Below are 24,470 nucleotides of genomic sequence, written 5' to 3'. Positions count from 1 at the left end.
AAAATGTAGGACTACTCTGAGAATTCAGGGATCAGACACACGGGAGGCAGGAGCCAAAAGATGTTAGGAGTAAGCATGGGCAGTGGCCCAGATTTCCTTTGAGGGGCATATTCCTTCCCATTTTGGTGCTTCTCACGTTCTGTCTAGGCCCGATACTTCTTTAGCATTGAACATTATCCCTTTCTCACTAACTACCATATAGACTAGATAAATCTCTAGGCCTAATCTCTCCCACAACTGCAGGCCCAGATACATAAATGCAGATGTCTAGCAGGTGTCTCAAATTCAAAATATTTCAAAGTAAACTTACAATATTCTGACCTCCTACACTATCTGTGCTTCTTCCTTATGTCCCCAATTCTGAATGACACACACTGTACTCAGTCACCCCAGGCTTTCTCTGCCATAGTCTGACTCTGAAACACTGCAACTACATTTCCTCCTCTTTAGTGTGGCCACTGTTCTAGTTCAATCCTTGCCTTTTATCTGGAACAACACAATGTCCATCAGTGGTTCTAACTGCAGGACATCCAAGTTCCAGCTAGCTGTTAGATTTTCACAGTACATACCTGAACATGTCACCCTGAGCATGATATCCAAGCTCCACTCATACCTGACCCAACCCTGGGCACCATCCAATCTCAAACTCAACCCTACTATATGCCCCCCAAATGCTAAGAAACTTATTATGGTTCCTACCTTCCCCCTGAATCCATGCTATTTCACACACAGTACTTTTCTCTGGTTCCCTTCCCTCCTTTGGGACCCTTCCTTTTGGCCCTCACAGTACTCTACGTACCATCTTATTACAGTCACTGACATCTGCTGCTTTCAATCCAGGACTCACCTGATGGTCCCTACCCCCTCAGAGATAAGGTGAGTCAGGAAAGGTAAACTGGAACAAGGTTGATAGTGACCTCAATTGCACTGGTTCTTGGGAAGGAAGTTCTGGAGCAGGGGAAGGGATTAAGGAATGACTTTATTCTATGGGAGTAGCAAAACTCTACCTACACCCTCACATGTGACTATAAAGTCTCTATCTTCAAGGTTCCAGCACCTCCATTATCTGCTATGTACCACCCACAGCGATGATATAGAGTATGAATGTCATCCCAATGTCATAGGTGGGTGTTGGGAAAGGGATTTTCTTTTAAAATCCCATGAAAACAAAAGTCCCTGGCCAACATTTCTAAACCCCTCTTAAGAAGCAATCCTGGAGGCCTGTATGTGTGAAGCCAGTCTCAATGGGCAGCACTGGGTCAGCCTGGGGATAAGAGGGTTCAGGATAAAAAGGTGTCACGAGCCTGGAGTGTGGAATTGTATTCAAAACTCTCTCAGGAGGACCACACAACAACTTCTTTTACTTCATCTTGGTACTGGGATCAGGAATAAGGGGAAGGATCCAGACAGGCCGAAACACAGGGATGAGTAAGCACTGGAGGGGAACCAAGTGTAATGAGAAGTAGGAATGACCCTTTGGAAAAGAAACTCTTAAACCCCACTTCTGTAGCCAAAGCACTATTTATTGGAAGACCCACAACTTTGGCTATATATTTTCCCCAGACTCAACCCACCTACATCTCTCAGCCATATTACTACAAAAAGGGAAACTCATATCCAACACTTTGATAATAATAACTCAGCCTCACTCAAAGTACTACAACCAATTCTGAACATCCCAAGTCCTTTCACCTTTAGGGATTCTTGGCTTCCATATTTGACAAAAGGATAACTTATTAAATAACACACTTTTAAGATCCTGGCACCTGAGTTACTTGTTCTAACATAAAAAGGAACTCACTGGGACAGTGAAAGCATCTCTCACCCTGGAAACACAGAGATCGGACTGAATTCTGCCTCTCTCGTTTTCAGATGTGTGGCTGATACAAGTAATTTAACTTTCTCAAGCCTCAGTTTTCTTCTGGGAAATGAGTAGGAAAATGATAGTTATGTCCTGGGACTGTCAGCAGGATTAAATGAGATAATACATATAAAGTGCTTACCACATAGCCTGCCAAAAAGCAAATGCTCAATTAATACTGAGTCTTTTTGCTGTTATTAGTAATAATTTTGTAATGATGTCACTGTTGTTCCTACTCATTGCTAAGTTCATGATGGGCTACTCTTGGCCACTGACTTTCAGTTATATCCCTCTTTCACCAGTCTCAAAGTTCTGTGAGGACATAACCCTGACTGCAAAGTGCAATGTGTGAGAGATGGCAGAGAGGGGTTTTGCACACATTGGCAGTGTGAAGGCACAGCAGGGTCTGAAATCACTGCTCCAGGCCACTGATTTCACTCTAATCCCCTAAGTCACCAGTCTGGCTCAAATACTGATAAAGCTCTTATGCAACAGCAGATATAAGGATAGCCTGAGAATTATATGCGGGATTTTAACAGGAAAAAAACAAATTATACTTGAGAAACAAAGTGCCATCAAATCTGGATCCTTATTATTTGTAATTCACTTTCAAACTACCTGGATTTTACCAAAACTTCTCTGGCTACACACCAAGCTTAAAAACTGAAAGATTTCTTGCTAGTTTAGGTCTTATGATCTTGGGAGATGTAAATATACATGTATCACTCCTCTGCTGAGGGGGTTCTTCTACAGTGCTTTGCCACCTGCATGGGTTCTCCGATGGGCACTGAAGTGGGAGCTGTTATTGAAGTCTTTGCCACACTCTGTGCACTTATAGGGTTTCTCCCCAGTGTGGATTCTCTGATGAATAATAAGACTGGAGCTCTGGTTAAAGCATTTCCCACACTCTCTGCACTTATAGGGCTTCTCTCCTGTGTGAATCCTCTGGTGAGTGATGAGGTTAGAACGATCCCGGAAGAACTTCCCACACTCTGGGCATCTGTAGGGCTTCTCTCCTGTGTGTACTCTCTGGTGGGTGATGAGCTTGGAACGCTCACTGAAGCATTTCCCACAGTCCACACACTTATATGGCTTTTCCCCGGTGTGGGTTCGCTGGTGGTTGGAGAGAGTGGAACTCTTACTGAAGCTTTTCCCACATTCAGCACACTCATAAGGTTTCTCTCCTGTGTGGATTCTTTGGTGACTAATGAGGGCGGAGCTCTTTGAGAAGCGTCTTCCACATTCCAAGCATCGATACAGCTTCTCCTCCAATTTGGTGCTGTGAGGTGCAGGAGAGTTCAAGTTCGTCCCAGCACTACAAAATGGCTCAACTGTCTCCTCTGTGGAATCCCTCCAGTGAGCACTAACAGATGGGCTTTGATCAATGCTCTCTCCAGTTTCACTACAATGGTCAGGACTTCCTCCCAAGTGGACTTGCTGATGTTTTACAAGGTTTGAGCTCTGGTTGAAGCTTTTCCAACATTCCCCACATTTATAGGGCTTTTCCCCCATGTGGATTCTCTGGTGGGTGATGAGATTAGAGTGATCACTAAATCTTTTTCCACATTCAAGGCATCTGTAGGGCTTCTCTCCAGTGTGGATTCTCTGATGCGTACTGAGGTTAGAGAGGTCACTAAAGCTTTTTCCACATTCAAGGCATGCATAAGGCTTCTCACCTGTGTGGATCCGCTGGTGGGCAATGAAGTGTGAGTTCCTACTGAAGCTTTTCACACATGTATCACACTTGTAGGGTTTCTCTGCAAGGTACAGGCCTTGATGATCAATAAGTTTTTCTAAATCCTCCTCAGAAGAACACTCTTCCCACTGTTTTTGTGGAGGATTACCCCATATCCCTTCACCTTCATTTTCATTTTCACTGTCTTCTCCCCAGTCATGAGGGGAGTAAACAGCCTCTGTAGTATATTTTGGTAAGGCTCCAGGTAAATCACCAAAAGTTTCCTGCTCTGAAATCTGGTCTTCATCCTTATGCCTCAACTCAAAACCTAAAAGAATAGACAGAAATTCAGAATTTGTTCATTCATTAGTTAGCATTTATTTATGCATCTGAATCTGTGTCTTATGAATGTGGCCAAAATGAATCTGTATCTTAACTCCCACATCTTATAAATGTGACTAATGTAAAACTGTTTTGGGGCATATACAAGTTTCAAGGCATATACACATTTCTAAACCTGAACAACTCAGGAACACAGTCTAGAACATCACAGACCCCCAAAGGACCCATGAGGCCTAGCCCAATCAGTGAGCCAATCAGTCTCCCCAGCCAGTCAGTATTAAACAATAACTGCCTTCCTTCTAGATTGAATCAATTCCCTCACAGCTTAGATGTTTCCCAGTAAAAGCTAGACTTATCATGTGGGGGACCACATAAACCTAAAGACAATAATCTCAGCAAAGCACAAATCCTTTTCCTATTCAGTCCCATTCTCTCTTTTAGCCCAGAGTCAAAACATCTTGAGCCTGGCTCCCCACATTTTTACAAGCCTATTGATTTTGTAGACATCTTGTGACTCCAGGCTTACCAGTATCTGGAGTTTTAGGACATGGGGTTGGAGGTTTGATGGCATCTTCATCTGCCATCTCACTCCAGGCTTCCTGGTCATCTGCCTCAGTGCTGTTCTGCCCAGACCTAGGAAGACCTATTGCCTCCCTGACAGTCTCCATGGCTCTGACCGCAGTCCGAGCCCTCATGAGTGAGTCCAGCTCCTCATAGAAGGGGCATGTTCCCGGTGGGTGGCTGCTCTTGGCTTTCCGGTAGCTTCGAAGAAGGTTTTTGAATCTGTAGCGACATTGCTCCAGTGTCCGCATGAAACCCAGTGCACACAGCCGCTCTGCAATGGCCCGATATACCTGGCTATTCTGGTGACAGGTACGAAGCTTTTCAGAGAAGGGGGACTCACTGAGAATTGCCAGGAAAGCCTTGGTCTCCTCGTAGCCCCAGTGCACACCTGCTGTCAGGAGTAAAGAGTTCAGAGGTGTAAGACTTGAGATTTGCCTAGGTCATCAGAGATGAGGGTCATCTATCCTTCTAAACACCTAGAACACAGGCACCACAGAACACCACAGAAACTGCCCAAGTGCCTAGGAACATACCTTTTCTTCTCAAAGATGGACTAGAAAAGCCAGCCAGAGCATCTGCCCCACCCCTTCTAAGAAATTTTACCAACACTTTAAGTCTTGCTGAAGGGGAAGACTTACATGGCCAAACTTATCAGTTCTACGAGGTGACCCAAGTGCCTTAGCTTGAGCTGTCTAGTAATTGGGATCAATGAGATTTCCCTATATCCAAGCAATACATATCCTCTATCTTCTTTATTAATTCTTCTTTAACAAACCATGGAAGCTCAAAAATCCCTAAAGACCAAAGATATGAATGGATTTCAAGTAATCAGAGTCCAAGGATTGGACTCTGATTTCAAGTAATCAGAGTCTAAGGATGCCCTTTCCACTTACAGACGAATGAATAGGAGACAACCTAGTCTCAGTTCTTCTGCAGGGTTCTTCTGCAGGTAAGGGATACCACCCAGGGAGGCAACACGGAGCAGGAAAACCACATGAAACTGGCAGGCATGAGTCATGGATTCTGCTCCCACCTACAAACTTTTAAACAAGATGTGTCATTTCTTGGGCTCCAGAGAGTCTACCTTACAATGACCAAGTGTTTGCCACATACCGACTGTCCAAGTCTACACTGCCATGTTTTCTGCTCTATCTGTTCAATATTTTACTCACTGTCTTTCTTTATCCAAATTTGCTATCTGTGAAGTCAGGCTGATGTGCTTGGACACATTAAGAAAAACACCTAATCATAAGCATTAGAAGTTCATTCATGTGATATCTATGATCATCCTCAAAGGTCCCTGAAGGCTTTAGAAATATTTGTTTTTATAAGTAAGAAAACTTGAGCAAGGAGACCCAGTCACAAAGAAGACAAGAGTTCAAAGATCACCTATGGAACTTAACACTTTACTCTAGTGGCATCAATTCAGGGACCAGCAGCCTGCCTGGTAGGACTGGAATCTGCACCTGGTTAAACCCCCACATTCTTACCAATACGATTCTGGAGCAGTGCTGGGCCACCTGCAATCCTGGGCCCCTGCGAAGACTCATTAGTAGCCAGGCCAGCACTATTATAGTCATCTGTTGTTTCCTCAGGCTCCCAGCCCCCTTCCTCCTGCTCATCCATCTCAGCATCACTATCCCCCAGCCTGGGGAGTGTCACAGCCTCTCCTGAGACACCTGTGGCTCTCATGGCTGTCCGAGCCCTCACCAGGGCCTCCAGCTCCTCATAAAAGGGGCATGTCCCTGGTGGGTGGCTGCTCTTGGCTTTCCGGTAATTCCGTAGGAGGTTTTTGACCCTGTAGCGACACTGCTCCAGTGTCCGCAGAAAGCCGCGTGCCCTTAACCGCTCAGCAATAGCCCGGTACACCTGGCGGTTCTGGTGACAAGTCCGAAGTTTTTCAGAGAAAGAAGACTCGCTCAAGATTGCCAGGAAAGTCTTTGTCTCCTCATAGCCCCAGTGAACACCTGACACCTTCATGTCCTCCACATCCCATTGGTATTGTTCTTCCCAGGCTCTACAGTCCTTTAAGGCCAATGCCTGAGCTGGTTTTGTTGGTTCATTATCCAGTCTGTAATCAGCAGTGCTCCTTTTCACAGAATTTATAAAGTTTATATCCCAGAATTCTGGTCCTTGCTCTAGCTGGGAAGTGACACTTGGTTTCAAAACTGGAACTGCTATACAAAAAAAAAAAAAAAAAAAAAAAAACGACTGAGTAGAAATGATCTACTGAGCAGCAGGTTTGTCCAAACTGTCCCTGAAACTTACATCCTCTCCCTGCAAGAGGGTGATGAGAGATTCTCATGTTACTCCATTAAAATGTCTGGAAGGTTAGGGCAAGGTAACTAGACATCACATAATCCTCACCAGAAACAGGAAGTGACCTATTTGCTTTGCTCATTTGCTTTTTTTATTGTTATGAAATATATCATAGGAAATAGTAGCTATTATTGGTTCACAGACAGACACATGATCTAAATTGGCCCAAACAGACTGAATTCCATTGTTGGGGATGGAGGGGAACACGAGTGTATCTTAGAGTATTTGTGACCACCATTGCCCTAGAATCTTTCCTGATGCTAAGTTAGCATTTCCAAGTCTGCTCCTTTAAACACTACACAGCCCCAACCCAGCAGCATGTGTCAAAAAATGATTACACTGTCAAGCAAGTAGCCAACAATCTTCTAGTATCTAACCTGACTGTACCTTAGAACTGCCCAGTCACTTCTATTTTACCCCATCCTTGTGCCTAACTTCCCACACAGTGAAGTACAGGAAATGGCTTATTAGTCTGGCTCCCTGGGGAAATGGCTTATTAGTTTGGCTTCCCATGTAGGTATGCCCACAGAAAAAACAGAGTCTGTAATGATTCAATAGGCTCAAGTATTTTGAGGCCTGTGATATTTATTTTTCTTTCTGGTTTTATAGGTTGTTCTTGTGGGCTTAGTTCACTTGAGTTGCCGCTGAAAGGCAGATCTCATTTAGTGTGGAAGAGATCTGATTTCTGAGGCAGTAAGTAGGCTGGGCCCAGCTCCTGGTCCTAATGACTATCCTGAGGTGGTAAAGGTGATAAGCCCTGATGGGGCAAGCTCTGGGAAGCCGTCCTGCTACCCTCAGCCTGGACCAACTCTCTCCCTGCTCTAACTGTGCTGGCTATAAAAAGCTAGTCTTTTCCTATCTCTGAAATTCCAGAGAATGTACAGCTATGATTCTTAAGGGAGTGGCATACCACTCCCTGGGAACCACAAAAACTGAATGTCTTCTGCTCTAGGGAAGGGCATGTTTTCCTTACCCAGACGTATGCCGCTCCCACAGTCATCTCTTGCAGGGTCCTTGCAGAATTCCTTCTCATCATGTTTGCTAGGGCCCGGGGCTTCCTATGACATACACAAGAGAAGGCTCTCAAACATCACTGTCTTTGAAAACAACCTGGGAACGCTATAGGCCCCAGAAAAATCAGGGGAATGTAGGAGTACAAGAGGGGTTAGCATCACAAGCAGCAGCATAACCAAGGAGGGGCCCAGCAGACTCGGGGTAGAGCAAAGGTAACACTCTATGCCTTTGCCCTTCTGCTGTGGGGATGCCATGGAGTGAGGAAGAGCCCTGGAGGGCAACAGTAGAGTAGTAGTGAGAGCAAGAAGAGAAAAACAAATAGCAGCTTACCTGGGACTCAGCTGTCACCTCCCAATCTCCAACACTACCCATCTTTGGAAGAGTAGGGACTCGAGGAGTAAGGACAGCTGAGAAAAAGAAAAGGTCTCTGAAACCCAAGCTCCAGTTCTCAAAAACCACCTCTCTGTTAGGTCCACTTTCCCAAAAGTCACACTTGGAACAGTCTGAGGCAGATTTCCCCTTTATTTCCCTTCTAGGGAATACTAAGACACTACACAAGTGTTTCAAGACTGCCACTGTTCAAAACACGTTTGATTCATAAAGAGATAAATTAGGTAAAAGTCTTATGACATTAAACAAAAACATAAAATATAGGTTGTTTATCTTTTAAGTAGTTATAATCTACAGAAGAAATGAATGAGCAGATTCAATAATAACTTTACGTTTAGGGAATGGAGCTCCTACACCCGGCTTGGGTGACATATGTGAGATACCTGTTCTGAATCCCTGTGATCACTTCCCACCTTAGTCCCAGCCTCAATCTGCTGCATATGCTGCTCCAGCTGGCATTGCTGGGAACTTCCTCCCCTTTACAATGTATTTGTATCCTACTTGTCAGTAAGTGTATCCATCAGACACTATCCTGTGCTTTGCCTTGAACTTTCCATATCCTTCTCCCCATGTACCCTTCCTTACTTCTCAGTCCTCTCCCTTGGAAGAAAGGCTTCATTCCCTAGTTTTCCCAGATTCTTGGTACTCACCACTCTCTTTTAAGAGATGTGATGCCATCTTGGCATTTAGATGCTCAGGGAGGTCAGAGCATGAATTCTTCACTCGTTGCTTCTGAGACTGTCCCTCAGGCCTGTAACCTGCTGGCTGCAACTGGAAGCACTGAGATTCTTGTGCTGCCTTTAACGATTTGGTGGTTTCTTCTGCACCCCACTTTAGTTCCTGCACACAGATGGTCAAAATTCCCAATCAACAGCTCAATAAGGCCACTTCAGTAGGGCAAGGAATGTTACTTTGAGTAAGATTGTGGCCCAGGGCTTAACAAGCTTGTAAAGGGCTTCTAGCGTGATGAGGAAGCCATCAGACGGACTTCAGTAAACAGACTAGCATTTATAACAGATGAGGACTGTCCTACTCAATGCTGGGAGACCATAAAGTGTTTCAAAAAGGCTGCCACCAACTGGAACATTTTCAATTCAAAAAGAGATAAATTATGTAAAATTTCCATGACAAAAAAATACTCATAAGTATGAACAATAGGTTGTTTGGCTTTCAAGTACTTATAATCTATAGAGGACCAAAGTGACTAGACTCAAAAACAATCTTTAGTTTCAGCCCAGCTCCTCCAACTATTCCATTCCTAAACAAAGATTCTGATTATATGAATAGTAAGTGTAGACACAGAAAAAAGCACATTCAAGTAATAATGAGGAGGTAGAAAATCAGTAGAACAGACTTCTTATTTCCAGTTCAGCAAATATCTTAGCAGTACCACTTCATCTTAATAGGTAATACTCTGGACAAACTAAGTCAACAATTCTTGAATCCATCAAATGAGATCACAAAGTATCTCATCAAATGAGATCACAAAGTCAACAATTCTTGAATCCATCAAATGAGATCACAAAGTACATTGCTGCCCTCAAAACAGGAGAAATTAAGACAGGTAGATTCAGAGGACTACAACTGACCAAAACACAAACCTGTGGGAACTAGGGCCAGAATCAGAAAAACTAAACCATAATTGATGAACTGCAAAAGGTTCAGTGTGGACAATCCTGAGAGTTAAAAGGTCCAGGAGATCCAGTCAGTCACTGGGGAGGGGGAAGACACACAAATAAACAGTAAAGGGAAAAAACATACCAAGCTAACACTAATCAAAAGAAAGCAAGTGAAACTATATAAATTTCGGACATAGCAGACTTCAGAAGAAGAAAAGTTATCAAGGATTAAAAGTGGCATTAATGGCACATAGATTATATTATATTATATGGCTTTCGCCATATAAAAAGATGTACCAAGAAGGTTACCATCTGCCAGGACAAGGAGACAGGCCAGAAGAAACCAAATCAGCTGGCACACTGATCTGGGACTTCCAGCCTCCAGAACCGTGTGAAAATAAATTTCTGTTGTTTAAGTAAGTTAATTAATTAATTAATTAAAAGTGGCATTATAAAATAATGCAGAGGTCAATACTCCAATACATAACAATCCTTAATACACATAAGGGTTATACATGCACTTAATTTTTAATACTCCTAACAACACAGCATTAAAATATTACACATAGGCAAAAACTGACACAATTGTAAAGAGAAAAAAATTAAGTCGCTATTATAATATGAAACTTTTACATCCCTCTATTAGAAATGGAAATATTAGCAGGCAGAAATTTAGCAAAGACACAGTTGAACCAAACATATTAGGATGCTGGACAGTGGCGTATAGCTGTAATCACAGCACTTGGGACACTGAGGCAGAGGACTGCTTTAATTCAAGCCAGCTGAGGCTACATACTGAGTTAAAGACCAGCCTGAATTACAAAGTGAGATACTGTCTCAATAAATAAACAAACAAACTATGAGGGGAATTAGACATATGAATCAGGTAAAATAGAAGAGATATAATTAACATATATGAAGTACTTCATCCGACAACAAAATACACATTTTTCTCAAGCTCACACAAAGCATTATTTGCCATACAATGTTCTGAGCCATAAAATACACCTTAACAGATTTAAAATAATAGAATCATACAATATCTGCTCTCAGACCATAGTGGAATTAAACTATAAATCAGTAACAGAAAAATACATAGCTGGAAAATCCCCAAATACTTAAAAGACTAAATAACATCTATCTAAATAATGCATGGATCAAAGAAGAAACTTCAAGAAAAATTTTTACATATTTTGAACTAAATGAAAATGAAAATACAATTTATGAAAGATGTGGGATACAGCAAAAGCTGTGCCAGTGTCTAATTAGACTAAGAAAATCACAAATCACTAATATCAGAAATAAGAGTACATCACCACAGATCCAAAGGACATTAAAATGATATTAAAGGAATATTATAAATAACCCAATACTCACTCACACATTTGATAATCTGGATGAAAAGGACCAATTCCTTGAAAGTCATACCCTACCAAAACTCACACAAGAAGAAACACATAATCTGAACAGGCCTATATTTACTTTAAAAGATTGAATCAATAATTAGTAACCTTCCAAAACAGAAAACATGAGGCTCTCAGGTTCACTGGTGAATTCTACCAAGGGAAGAAATTATACCAATTCTCTGCAGCCTCTTCTAAAAGACCAAAGGGGAAAGACTATTTCCTTACTCATTTGTAGGATCAGCATTACTCTAAGAACAAAATCAGATAAAGACAATACAACAATACTATTAGACCAACATAGATGAAAAACTCTTCAACAAATATTAGTAAATCAAATCTAATAATATATAAAAGGATTATATAACTTCCACAACCAAGTGGAAGTTATCCCAAGTATGCGAGACTGGTCTAACATTTGAAAATTAGTTAATGTAATCCTTCACCTCAGAAAATCAAATGATTACCTCAATAAATGCAGAAAAATCATTTTTTAGGGCTGGGGATTTAGCTCAGCGGCAAAGCGCCTGCCTGGCAAGCGCAAGGTCGTGAGTTCGGTTCCCGGTACCGGAGAAAAACCAAAAAAAAAAAAATCATTTTTTAAAAATCCAACAGTTATTAATAATAAAAGTCATCAGCAAACTAGGACTAGAGAGGAGCTTCTTTAACTTGACTAAGAACATCTATGATAAACCCATATCTAACATCCTACTTAATGGTGAGAAACTCAAACTTTTGCACTAAGGTCAGGAAAAAAGGATATCCTTTTTCACTATTGTTCATTTTCTTATGAAAGTTGTAACTAATATAATAGGACAAGACAATAAAAGGTTTGCATATTGAAAGGAAGAAATAAAACTGACTTTGTTTGCATATGACATGTTCATCTATGTAGAAAATCCAAAAGAACTGGGGAGAGAAACACTGCTAGAAACAATACATGACACAGGTTTCAGGATGCAAAATTAATACTCAAAAGTGAATTACTTTCCTATATACATACCTGCATTAATCAAGTAGAATTTGATATTAAAAGCAAATACCACTTACAATTTTATCTAAAAAAGAAGTAGTTAGGTGTAATTCTGGCAAAATATTTACCAATTTACAGAAGGAAAACTCTAAACTCTGATGAAAGATATTAAGAATTTAAAAAACAGATATAGGATAACTCACTACTGTCAAGATGTCAGTTCTTCCCAATTTGATCCATAGATTTAATGCAGTCCCAATTAAAACCACAACAAGTTATTCTGTGGATATGGAGAGCCAAAAGACCCACAATAGCAAATAGATACTGAAGGAGAAGAGCAAATTTCAAGAACTGACACTATCTGACTACAAGACTTATTATAAAGCCATGATAATCAAGAAAGTATAGTACTGGCACAAGAATAAAAAGATCAATGGAAAGAATCAGAAGACTCAAAACAGAAATAAGTACAGTCAACTGAACTTTGACAATGGAAAAAAGGCAATAAGGTGTAGCAACAGTAATACTGTTTCAACAACTGATGCTAGAACTGGACCTCCACATGCAAAAAAAAAAAAAAAATCAGTCTAGGCAGACTCTACACCCTTCCCACAAATTAATTCAAAATGCACCAGAGACCTAAATTTAAATGCAAACCTCCTAAAGATAAAACAAGAGACAAACCTAGATGACCTTAAGTATGGGGGTGACTTTTTAGACATAACACCAAGGGCAATATCTATGAAAGAAACAATTGATATTATTGACTGAGAGAAAAACTTTGCAAAAGTCACACCTGATAAAGGACTGTCACACAAAATATACAAAGAACTCTTAAAACTACAATAGGAGAACAACCCAATTAACATATGGGTAAAGACTTAAACAGATATCTCACAAAAGAGCTACAGGTGGTAAAGAAGAATATGAAAAAGATGTTTAATATCTTATCATCAATCATCGCAAATTAAAACGAAGAAAAGCCACTATACCACTATTACAATGGTCAAAATGCAAACACTCACAACACCAAATACTAGTAAGGATGTGAAGCAACAAACTCTCATTCACTGTAGGTAGAAATGCAAAACAATACAGCCCCTTTAGAAGACAATTTGGCTGTTTCTTACCAAATTAAAATGTACTCTTATGATATGATCCAGCAATCAAGCTCCTTGGTATTTACCAAAATGAAATGAAAACTGTGCCTACACAAAAATCTGCATTTGGACATTTATAAGCACCTTTATAAATAACTACCAAAACTGAGATATGACAAAGATGACCTTCAGTAGGTGAGTGGATAAATAAAGTAAAGTATATCCAAACCATGGCCTGTTATTCAGCATTAAGAGGAAATGAGCTATGAAGCAATAAGAAGACATGGAGAAAAGTTAAATGTATATGATTAAGTGAAAGGAACCAATCTACAAAGGCTACATACTATATGATTCCAACTATATAACATTCTGGAAAAGGGAACACTATGGATACAGTAAAAATATTTGTGGTTCCTAAGGGTTGGGGGGAAAGATGAATAAATAGGTAGAGCATAGAGGATTTTTAGGGTAGTGAAAGTATACTGTATGATACTACTACCATGGATACACATCATACATGTATATTTGTTAAAACTCAAGAGGATGTACAACACCAAGAGTGAACCCTAAGGTAAACTATAGACTTTGGATAATAATGATGTGTTGATATTGGTGCCTCGATGGTAGCAAATGTACAGGTCTGGCAGGAGATGTTGATAGAGGGAGAGAAGAAAGAAGGGCCAATTTTGCCATGAACCTAATACTGCTCTAAAATAGTCTAGTTTTGAAAGGTACCTGTGCCTCTGATGTCATTCTGTAAAATGGCGATAACAAATGAAATGAGCTAAAGATAATAAAGCAGAGCTGGAAGATACCTTTTAGGATATCTTGGCAATATTCTCTTTTCAGTTGATAGTTAACTTTGAGGAACATAAAATATATTTCATCCCCTTATAAAGACTTGGAAAATTTTTATCTACAGAAAATATACCTAAGTTGGGGCTGGGGATTTAGCTCAGCGGCAAAGCGCCTGCCTGGCAAGCGCAAGGTCGTGAGTTCGGTTCCCGGTACCGGAGAAAAACCAAAAAAAAAAGAAAAAGAAAATACACCTAAGTCATATGCCTCATAACATAAGGTCACCAGCTACAAGACATGTGCTTGAGATATGCTATTTATCCACTTGTTTTAAAATTTGTGAGTACTCAAAAACAGGCAGAAAATTTAAAAAACAAAAATGAGAGTCACACAAAAAAAATTTATAGTAAAGCAGACTCCATAATTTCTTTTCTCAATTTATAAGCAGTTCATCATTTGGTCAGGTCAGGGGGCATAATTTGAGAACTTTTGGACTAGTCCAACTCTCTCACCCTTACAGAGGAAGAATCAAAAAGACCTTGAATTAAGTCAATTCTGATCTCTGGTCATCCTAAGACTTCTATGTGTCTCCTCACTGACACTTAAGACAAATGCCTTGTCTCTTTAAAGCAGCAACGTGGGGGAATGAGGAGGTATATTAAAATAAGGCACATGCTCCCATACTTAGTTCTCTAAATATTACTCTTTGTATGTCCCATCAATTTGTAAAGGAATCCAAAAGGGAAAGCCATAGACCTTAACCCTTCCTTGCCCCAATCTCACATCTGTATAGAGCTTTCCATTTCACATGTGCAGAAAACCCCTAACATTTTGAAGGATATATTCTCCAACCTAACATTTCCCTCAACAAAATGTGGTTAATATAGTATCACAAGAATTTTGGACTGTCACAAGTACAGAGCAAAGGGTTATGTTAAGGTGAGGTTTATAGATGGCTGGCTCAATCCACAGCCAGCTAAAAGACCCTGTTCTACATACGCTGGGATCCAAAATCTGTCATAGCAAAACTACATATTACATCATAGGCCTTCAGGGCTGCTTGTAAATTGTTGAAATTGCAAATGCTAAATATAATACGTTCAATCCCCTTTTCTCAGCTCTAGCACCTACATAAATTTAGACAAGTTACTTACCTCTTTGTTAACTCACTTGAGAAAGGGCAATAATAATAGTACCTACCTGGATTGCTGGGCTTATTAGATGAGAGATACACATAAAAAGTTTATAATAGTGTCCAACACATGAGTGCTCAAAAAAATGTCAGTTAATACCTCATTTGGGCCTCACAACTCAGGTATTTTCCTTCCCATCGATGGCAGGTAACACACCTGTCTGAAGTGGAAAGAACAATGACTCTGAAACCTAAGAGTCAGGCTCTGGTTTGCTCACTGAGTGACATTTTTGAGTCCTCTGACTTTTGGAGCCTTAATCTCAAAAATGGGGAAAATACTATTTCTATCAACTTACATTACTGCTGTAACTCTCCAAAAAGGTCATGTACATAAAAAGATTGTGTTACACATAAAACACAGATTAACCATACTGCTCTGTATGGTACTGAGAGGCACTTTGGAGCAGTAGTTAAGCAAGTGGCTAGAGTTCAGATTGTCAGAGTTCAAATCCTGGCTCTTCCATCTAGCAGTTGTGGAACCTTGAACAAATTACCTTTCTACTCTGCCACTGTTTCTTTACTGGCAAAATGAAGATAATAGTATCTATCTCATTAAATTGTTTACAAGATGAGTTAATACGTGAAAAGAAATTATAACAGTACCTGCTATATAGTAGAGTTCAGAAAATGTCAGTTGCTCAATAATTATTATTATTCTTACTGTGATTTTGGGCGTTTATTAACCTAATGACAGCTCTCCTGCCTTGGCTGAGGTTTCTTTGGAGAACAGACTATGTGCCTCACCCGCTGCTGGGCAGTTTGGACTTCTCGGTGCCAATCCTCTACCAGGGCCACTGCCTCCTCCCCACTCTCAGGATGGCGCGCCTGTACCCAGCTCTGCACCTCCTGGGGTAAGATGGTCAGGAACTGCTCCAGCACCAGCAGCTCTAGGATCTGCTCTTTGAGGCGGATCTCTGGCCTCAGCCAATGACAACAGAGAGCCCAGAGCTGGCTGAAGGCCTCATGTGGTCCAGCCGCATCCCTGTACTGGAACTGCCTAAAGCGCTGGCGGGAAGCCTCAGGACCAGGGACAAGGTCACAGTCCTTCTGGGGTTTGGGTTCTGATCCCCATGAATCCTCTTCCAGTTTCACAATCAGGAGGTCCTCAGACTCTGCAGGGGGAGAGGCTTGGGCCTCAGAATCCAGGGCCACAGCCATTGTCTGGCTTGGATGCCTCACTTCAGCTGTGCTGTCCTCATTCAGTGAGTTCCTGCAGCTATGGTGTGTCCTTCAAGGGCCTTTTGGGAGAGAGACTGCTCCTCAAGGCTGTGAAGGTAACAACAACAAAAAAAAAGGACACAGTGAGCGAAAGGACCTAGGAGTTTCACTTTCCTCACACACACACACACCTCATACTGTTTACCACCTTTGCAAGGCACAGGGATGCTCAGCAATGCACTTTTCCTTTAGGTAGGCACAAAGCCAGCAGCCAGCTCACTCTGGAGAAAGACAGCAGTGTTAAATACTTTGGGATATGCCTAAACACCTCAGCCTGGGACCAGCCTCCACGATCTGGACCTAAAGCTTCCTTTTGCACATGTACAAAGTCTGTCCTTCCCTCACTGGGTTTTAAATGTCACCCCCTCAGAAGAAGAAAAATGAGAAAAGAAGAAAAAAATGGAAGCATAGCTTTTCTAAATAGGGAGTGGGAAAGGGGTTGAGGGGAGAGGAGGGGAATGGGGAAAAAAAAGCATCAAGTTATATCATGTATGGGTACAAATTCCTTATGATGAATGTGATCATTATGTATCCTTAAAATGTACCAATAAACTTAATTAATTTAAAAAATAAATAAGTAAATGTCACCCCTCTATAAGGCTTGTTCTTCTAGACCTTAAATTTTGATGTTTCTCAGAATGTCCTGCCTGTAAAATCCTTTTCTCATTTTATACTCCCCATTGGTTCTCCCATGCATTGGGGATTATTCACCATTTTTTTATTAGTACATGTTTACAATACATGAAGTTTACGTTCATCTGAGGGAGTAGGTACATTTATATAACATATCTTGATTCTTTTTTATTCTCCTTCCCATTCCCACCCACCTCCCTCCCTCTGTCTCTAAATTCCCTTCCCCCATTTTCATTATTTTATTATTATTAATTCATATTTATGACACAGAATGTTTACAGTCACTGCACATACGTGGAGCATGTACCTGACAGAACTTAAGTCTTTTACTTCCCCTTGTCCTCCCCACTTCCTTTGTCCTTGGTTTCCCATTTGCAAAATGTCTATCTCCCTGTTTCCTTCTATCAAACCTTTATTTTGCTCTTTATTACATTGCCTTTCTCAAGTGAGAGACACTTTAGCTTGCATGTCTGATTTATTTAACATTATATTTTTCAGGTGTATCCATTTTCCTGCATCTCAAATTTATCCTTCCTTATAGCCAAGTACTATTCCTTGTGTACAGATAACACATTTTGTTTAGTCCATTGATGGACATATAAACTATTTCCAGGATTTGCTGTTATGAGTTGTGCTGCTATGAACATTAGTATCCCTATATAATATGGATACTAATGTTTAAGATGATGTCTAACTGATGATTCTCAAAACTCCAGCCAGAGCTAGCTCCAGACCCTAACATCCAAATACCTACAGGACATTTCCAGAGTATCCCTTAGATGCCTTAAACTCAATAGGTCAAAAACTGAATCTATCAATTTATCTTGCCAAACTGTTCATCTTCTGGAAATCCCCATTCAGCGAAGGCACACCTTCCATCAAACGGCCCACACCAGAAACCTGGTCATCCTCCTTCTCCCAGATGCCCCACAACCATTTCATCACCTCTTACCATCTTCATCCCCAATGCCAGCACCTTGGTTCAGAGAATCATCATATCCTGCATTTGATTAGCCTGCCTCAACTACCCTCACTCAACCCCCAGTCCATTTTTTGTACGACAACCAGATTAGGTCAAAATGTAACCACATCACTTCCCTGCTAAATACCCTTCAGTGATCTTTTCCCTCAGGATAAAATGCAAACCTTGTCCAAGTGTCCAACTTTATCTCTTCATCATGCTCCCATTAGTTCAGGGGTTCCATCTACACAGCTTGCAATTCCAACATGCGACTCACAGAACTCTCCCACCTATAGTCTCCTTTGTGGTCTCTTCCTCACCTAGTTAGGTCTCCACTTTTCTTCCTCAAGAACTTCCCTGTTCCCTGAAACAAGATTCCATCTTCAGCCAAAACTTCCACAGCATCTTGTTTTCTCTACCGTAACCCTGGCCATTCTTTACTATAATTATCTTATCCACTACATACATCATAAGCTTCCAGAGGGATCTAGTACGGTGCTCAGCACACAGAGGAAGCACTGAGCAAATAGTGAAGTCATGAATGATCAACCAATGATTCTGTGTCATGAAGCAGGGATTGTAACTAATCCCCTTCTATGCACAGTAGACTTTTTAAAAAGAATCAGTGACCTTCCTGCTCATGCCAGAGGAATTCCTTTCTTCTCTTTATGTCCATCTTTCCATGACATGGACCATTTTCTATGTTGTATTAGAGGGATATATATATATATATATATATATCTCCATCCCTCTGATGGGTACCCTGATGGTACCCATGCTGGATTCCCTGAGAAAATAAACTCTTTGTGACAAGTTAACATGGCATAAAACATGCTCACTCAAAGGAGGCTACTAGCTGCTTCTAAGTGACAATAACACAGCTGAACTGTGAGTGGAGAGAGGGCAGTATTTTGCATTTTAGGCCATCTGGATTGCCCAGTATGGAAACAAGGCAAAAGTGATTTTAAAAAATAAAGGCTCTCCTAAAGACCTTCACATACTTAGGAAGAGGCTGGGAGCACAACTCATGGCTACCAGGCAACTTCTTGATCATCCTTCAGCTACCAGCCCAAATGTTCCTTCCTCTGAAAAAAGTGCCTTAATCCATGTGTATCATGCCCTGCCTCCTTCCCTGCCCTCCAAATATTGCCTCCCTGATCCTCTCCTCCTTCATAAAGTGCCTGGTATATATCTCTAAGCTATATTATCCTACACTATTATAGTCACTGCTTCCAATATCTGACAGCATAATTAGACTCGATTACTAGGGCCAGTACTCATCCTACTTTATTCTGTATTTAGTCCTCAACTCAATATCTGATAGCAGGGACATTAAAAAGTTTTGTTGCCTTTTATGAAATGTGTGAATCTGAAATATCAAGAGCCTAATGGACTATAGAAGATTCACAATTTATATTAAAGAATTAAACTTTCATAATTTTTCTTTAAACTACTGCTTTACTGATGGACTGACCAGATGCATTTGGTCTGGTCTAGTTTACTAGTATTCACACAGTATCCAGTATGTACTCTACTATACCGAGAGCTATAGACCCAATAGTAGCTAGGACAGACAATCCCTGTTTTCATGAAAGCTACAGTCCTGTGAGGTAGTAAGTAAGCAAGCAAAGAAATCTGTGTTCCTGCATAAAGAGGGCACTACAATAAAACAGGCAATAGTAGTCTTACCAGGTCCAAAGCCCAGATAATAGGTATCTTCTTTTGGGAAGACCCAAAAGTTCAAAGGTTAGTTTCAAATAGAAATCAGAAAACCCAGGGGCTGGGGATTTAGCTCAGCGGCAAAAGCGCCTGCCTGGCAAGCGCAAGGTCGTGAGTTTGGTTCCTGGTACCGGAGAAAAACCAAAAACCAAAAAAAAAAAAAAGAAAACCCAGGAACCCTCTGTTAATCTTCTCTATTCCTTTCGTAAATGCCATGGATAGCAGCCTACTGTGAATAGAGGGAGGTCAACACAGTCAGCCACCCTATGGGGGACTTGCACTGAGGTGGCCAAGAGGAAATGGTATTCCTTAGTCCTGAAGCTACCAGGAACACCCAGGCCTCACTAGGATCAATACCCTCCAATAGTAGTTATTTACTAAGTTCCAGGCACAGTGCTAAGTGTTCTCCCAAACATTCTCACCAAATCCTCCAGGCAAGTAGAGTATCATTAGTGTGGCATTGCATTTCACTGACCTGTAACTTCCACTAAATACAAAAACCAGAAAGGGAAAAGAGCAAAACTTAAATAGCATAGCCTGTTCTATTCACCATGTGTCTGTTCCAAAGTATGTGGTGTTGATATCCGTGACTGTGCTATTCCCCAGTCTGGTCTTAGTTCCCTTAAATGTCTCTTTCCACTGGGTGTGAGTACACTGTCTTTCACACAGGACAGTTCCTAACAACCCAAATCTTTCATCTAATGCTCACACAAGAAAACCTGGCTATGCTGGTTAGCTTACTGAAAGATAAGTGTGTTGACCTCTGAAACAGCTCCTTTCCAAAAAAGCTGCAAGCTGCAATTTTTGGCTAAGTGTGATTTTCACCTTCTGTGCTGACTTCAGTTATATAATTATCTGATAATGTACAGTCCCACAACATCTTCAGTTACATGTAGAGAAACTAGGATTCTATGAAGACTCACTTAAGATTATACAACCAGCAAATGGCAATTAGAATCTAGCCCAAAACTTGTTTTCTCCACTTTGCTTAAGTACATCACGAGCCTCCTCCAGGTCAGCTAGGCATCCAGACTTCTAAGAATATGGTACATAGAGTGGAAAGTACATTAAAGCAGGAGAGAGCAGACCAGGGTTCTAGCTCCACTCCTGCCACTTATCGGCTGTGTGGCTTTGGACAGCTCAGGTGGCTTTGCAGCTGTTTATTTAGACTGCAGCTTTCAGCCTGATGCTACTCAGCAGTCACTCCAGACTCCCTAGACAGTTTGATGGGTATAGAACAAGGGGAAAGGAAAACTGGAATCAGTAGTTATGAGTTTATACGCCTACAGGGACCTACAAATGCAAATGAGTACGTGCACCGAAGTGAAGTGGGAGGGAGCTGTGAATAACTACAGGTCCCAGGGCAGCGGGATACAGACTCAGAGTATAGACAGATCTTCCAATTTTTCCAAAAACAGCTAGAACTGTGGACTAAATGTTGGCAACCAACTCAAATTTATTTCAAACACTATGAGATTAAATAAAGCATGATGGCTAAAGTCATTCACCATGGTCTGCCACTTTGTGAACTTTCAGCTTAATGATCTCAATATCCAGGAAAACCTAGAAATGCTCTACCCCCAAAAGATGAAAGATAGGTGCTGACAACCATCAAGATCAGGATCCCTTTTCTTTTTTTTTTTTTTTTTTGGTACCAGGGATTGAACTCATGACCTTGTGCTTGCCAGGCAGGCGCTTAGGCCACTGAGCTATATCCCCAGCCGAAGGATGCCTTTTAAAACATAGAAAAGCTGAAAAGCATCTTGGGTTCTAAAGCTGGGAATGTGGACATGGACAAGAGAAGCGGACCCATTCCAGTGTGTAGGATGGGAAGAGAAAATTCTCCCCACACCCAGTGTAAAGGCCAAGACTAGTCTATGGTTTCCAAATAAAAAGAAAGTGGAAGTTCCCAATGGCCCTCAGGCACACTTGACTGATGGTCTAAGTTATGGCTTAAAGCAGGCCAACCCTACATGACAGGGTTTAAACCAGGGAGAGCAAATAAGTTTTACTTAAAGCAGTAACTTCAGTCAACTAGAAGTGGCTCTCTGCAGCACTATGCTGAGGAATCTGAGTTCCAAATGAATATGTAATGCAACCAATAAACCATGACTCTCAGGCACATAGGAAATGGAAGTGCAAGTATATATTTCATGTCATTCTCTATCCTTGGTTTAAATTTCCTGAATTAGCCTCACCTTCCACCTAACAATTCTGGGAGGCAGAACACTGACACTCATGGCCCTGGAAATCCTCTAGTCTTCAATCCCAGTATAGTAAAGCTTACCCTAATGGTCTCTAGTCACACATTCATCAAGTATTTACTGGCTTACTTGGCTTACATCAAATGTGTACTATTTTGGACTGAGCGGTGAGGAAATGCTGATTCATGATTGTACCTGTAAAGTGATACAGTCTAGTGGAAGAAATGTTTTCTAAGCCACAGATAATTATGATAGAATGTGGTAAGTACAGTAAGAGAATTTATGGGAACTGGAGGTTAGAGATGACATAATCTGCTTAAGGGAATTGAACAATGTAACAGTTGAGTTGCATCTTGAAGGAAAAGTGGGTCTCTTGCAGAACTGGGGAAAAGGTATTCTAAGCAGAGAAAACAGTATATATAATGGTGGTAAGCTAAATGGTCTACCCAGAAAACAGTGGGACATTGGACAGCCCTGAAGCATGGGGTGGATGAAGATTAGGCCACAAAGGGAGTTCATGAAGGGTCTAGATACAAGCTAAGATGTTTGGATTTAACTCAACATGTGATGATAGGTTTTTTAAGAGGCAGAAAGCACAATCAGATTTGTGGGTTAAATAGGTCACACCGGCTGCAGTGTCTTCGTCCATGCTAGGAAACTGAAAAGGAGGCTGCCACAAAACTCCTGACATGAAAGGGGCAAATTAAAGACATTAAACAAACAAAGATGTGAGGATCCGTTGATGTGGAAGAATGCAAGAGGAATAAGCAGATAAAGTAGGTACGGAGGCAAAGTGGATGACAGTGCCATTCATTTCCATCAGGCATAATGAAAGAAGTGCGGGTTTGGGGCGGAACACAATAGCCAATACCACCCACTGGGTTCTAGAAGTAACTAACAACCATTAAAGAAGCTATCAAATTAGGTATGTTCGTTCTAAGCGGGGAGGTAGAGAATGAAACACTTTTTTAAAAAGATCTGGCTTCCAGTTTAGGCCTTCATATCTTCACTTCTTGCCAGAGCCCCAGAACCCTCTATCATTCCCTCTGTGCTCTCCAGACCCTAGTATGACTCTCCCGCCTCCTAAACCTCTCTCTCCGCCTCACCTACAGACCTTTTCTAAGAGCTGCCTCACTCCCGCGGCCCTGTCTCTTTCTCCTCATCTGCGAACCCTCTATGACCCTTGCCATCACCGGACGCTGCATCTTCTGACCGCCCTTCACCCTCCACCCCTACACAGAAGCTTCTTTGCACCTCTCACCTTCCCCGGTCCCTGTGACACCACCACCTCCTAAGCCTCCGGCCCAGTGCCTGCGTCTCGGCTGCCCCCGCCCCGCCACCCGGACTCACCCACCAAGACACCCACTTCACAACAGGGCGGAAGTGCTCCAGGGCGCGCGTAGGGAATGCTGGGACAAGGAGTCCCGACGGCGCCACCCCGAGAGCGGGGCACCTGAAACTACAACTCCCAGAAGGAACCGCGCGAGCACCAGTCGGTGGCTCCCTCCATGTACCGCCTTTGAGATGTCGTCAACTAATAAATGTGTCATCTTCCCACAACTCTGGCACCGGAACGAATCGAAACAGATTCAACGCCTGGGGCGGGGCCTGTTGAGATCCAGACCCATCCGTTGGCTGCGTGATAACAGCACCGCCCAGTGGGCGGGCACCAGAGCTGAAGGGGCGGAGCCTACTGATGGGGAGCTGAGAACTCGGTAGACGTGGAGAGATCAGAGCAGAAACAATAAGATACAGGAAAGTAAGTGGGTTACTAGAGGTGACCAACGTAGAGGGCAGGAGACAAGAAGACAGTTGCAGCTTTAATTTTCAGCTCACAGCTGAATTACATGGACATGGATGAATTTTGACCCTCTCCTTCCTCACCTGAAAAATAAGGACAATTATAGCATTCATGTCACCAGCTTTTGGTGAAGTTGCATTGAGATGATAATCCTAAAACAATTCTTTCAGGACCCAGATCCTAATAATACGCAATAAATGTTAGCAATTATTATGTAAATCAGTTTATACAGCGCTTGGCACTTCGTGAGTGTTAGAAGAATGTGAACCATTATTATAGAAAAATACAATATGCCATTGCTTTGTGCCATGTGAATATTTTGAGGTATGAGCAATCTAATATGGGGTTGAGAATGTGGGTTGTGTAGTCACGTGGATCCAAACTCTAACCCACCTACTTCCTAGCTGTGTGCCCTTAAACTATTACATTGCTTTTGTCTCCGATTTTCTCACCTGTAAAATGCGAGTAGTATAACCAAGCCTACTTTGCAGGGGATTGTAAAGTTTAAATTACATAATATAATTAAAGCAATAGTCTCTGTAGTCCTGCTGCTTGTGTCTGAGACTTATTTCAATCTGAATGCATACTTTGCCCACACACTGACTATGAAACCTTGAACAAATCACTTACCCTCTTTTGCCTCAGTTTCTTCATCTGGAAAAGGGGACTAATAATAGTATCTTCCAG

General features: G+C 41.6%; 1 protein-coding gene across 11 annotated transcripts; it reads right to left on the bottom strand.

Moving 5' to 3' along the window:
- Nucleotides 1-2,182: 2,182 nt before the first annotated feature.
- On the bottom strand, nt 2,183-23,547 carry Zscan20 (zinc finger and SCAN domain containing 20). 11 transcript variants are annotated; one of them, XM_013519705.1, is made up of 8 exons: nt 23,349-23,427; nt 15,992-16,513; nt 8,816-9,005; nt 8,106-8,182; nt 7,735-7,819; nt 5,933-6,619; nt 4,405-4,833; nt 2,183-3,864 (listed from the first exon to the last, which is right to left on the bottom strand). In XM_013519705.1, exons 2-8 carry the CDS (start codon nt 16,403-16,405, stop codon nt 2,609-2,611), a joined length of 3,138 nt encoding a protein of 1,045 aa, XP_013375159.1. In that variant the 5' UTR covers nt 16,406-16,513; nt 23,349-23,427; the 3' UTR covers nt 2,183-2,608. The 11 variants fall into 11 exon arrangements, with proteins under 11 accessions (XP_013375159.1, XP_013375157.1, XP_013375155.1 ...); XM_013519703.1 differs by having other exon boundaries at nt 23,337-23,409; XM_013519701.1 differs by having other exon boundaries at nt 23,333-23,382.
- Between the last annotated feature and the right edge of the window lie 923 nt (nt 23,548-24,470).

The sequence above is a fragment of the Chinchilla lanigera genome, unplaced genomic scaffold (assembly GCF_000276665.1).
Source record: "Chinchilla lanigera isolate Chin_1 unplaced genomic scaffold, ChiLan1.0 scaffold00051, whole genome shotgun sequence".
Lineage (NCBI taxonomy): Eukaryota > Metazoa > Chordata > Mammalia > Rodentia > Chinchillidae > Chinchilla > Chinchilla lanigera.
This window is presented reverse-complemented; position numbering and strand designations above follow the sequence as displayed.

Coding starts and splice junctions, on each gene's coding strand:
- Zscan20 (XM_013519705.1), bottom strand. CDS start 16,405: ATGGCTGTGGCCCTGGATTCTGAGGCCCAAGCCTCTCCCCCTGCAGAG. Junction 7,820..8,105: donor AGGTGACAGCTGAGTCCCAG/GTAAGCTGCTAT, acceptor TGTATGTCATAG/GAAGCCCCGGGCCCTAGCAA. Junction 3,865..4,404: donor TCCTAAAACTCCAGATACTG/GTAAGCCTGGAG, acceptor CTATTCTTTTAG/GTTTTGAGTTGAGGCATAAG.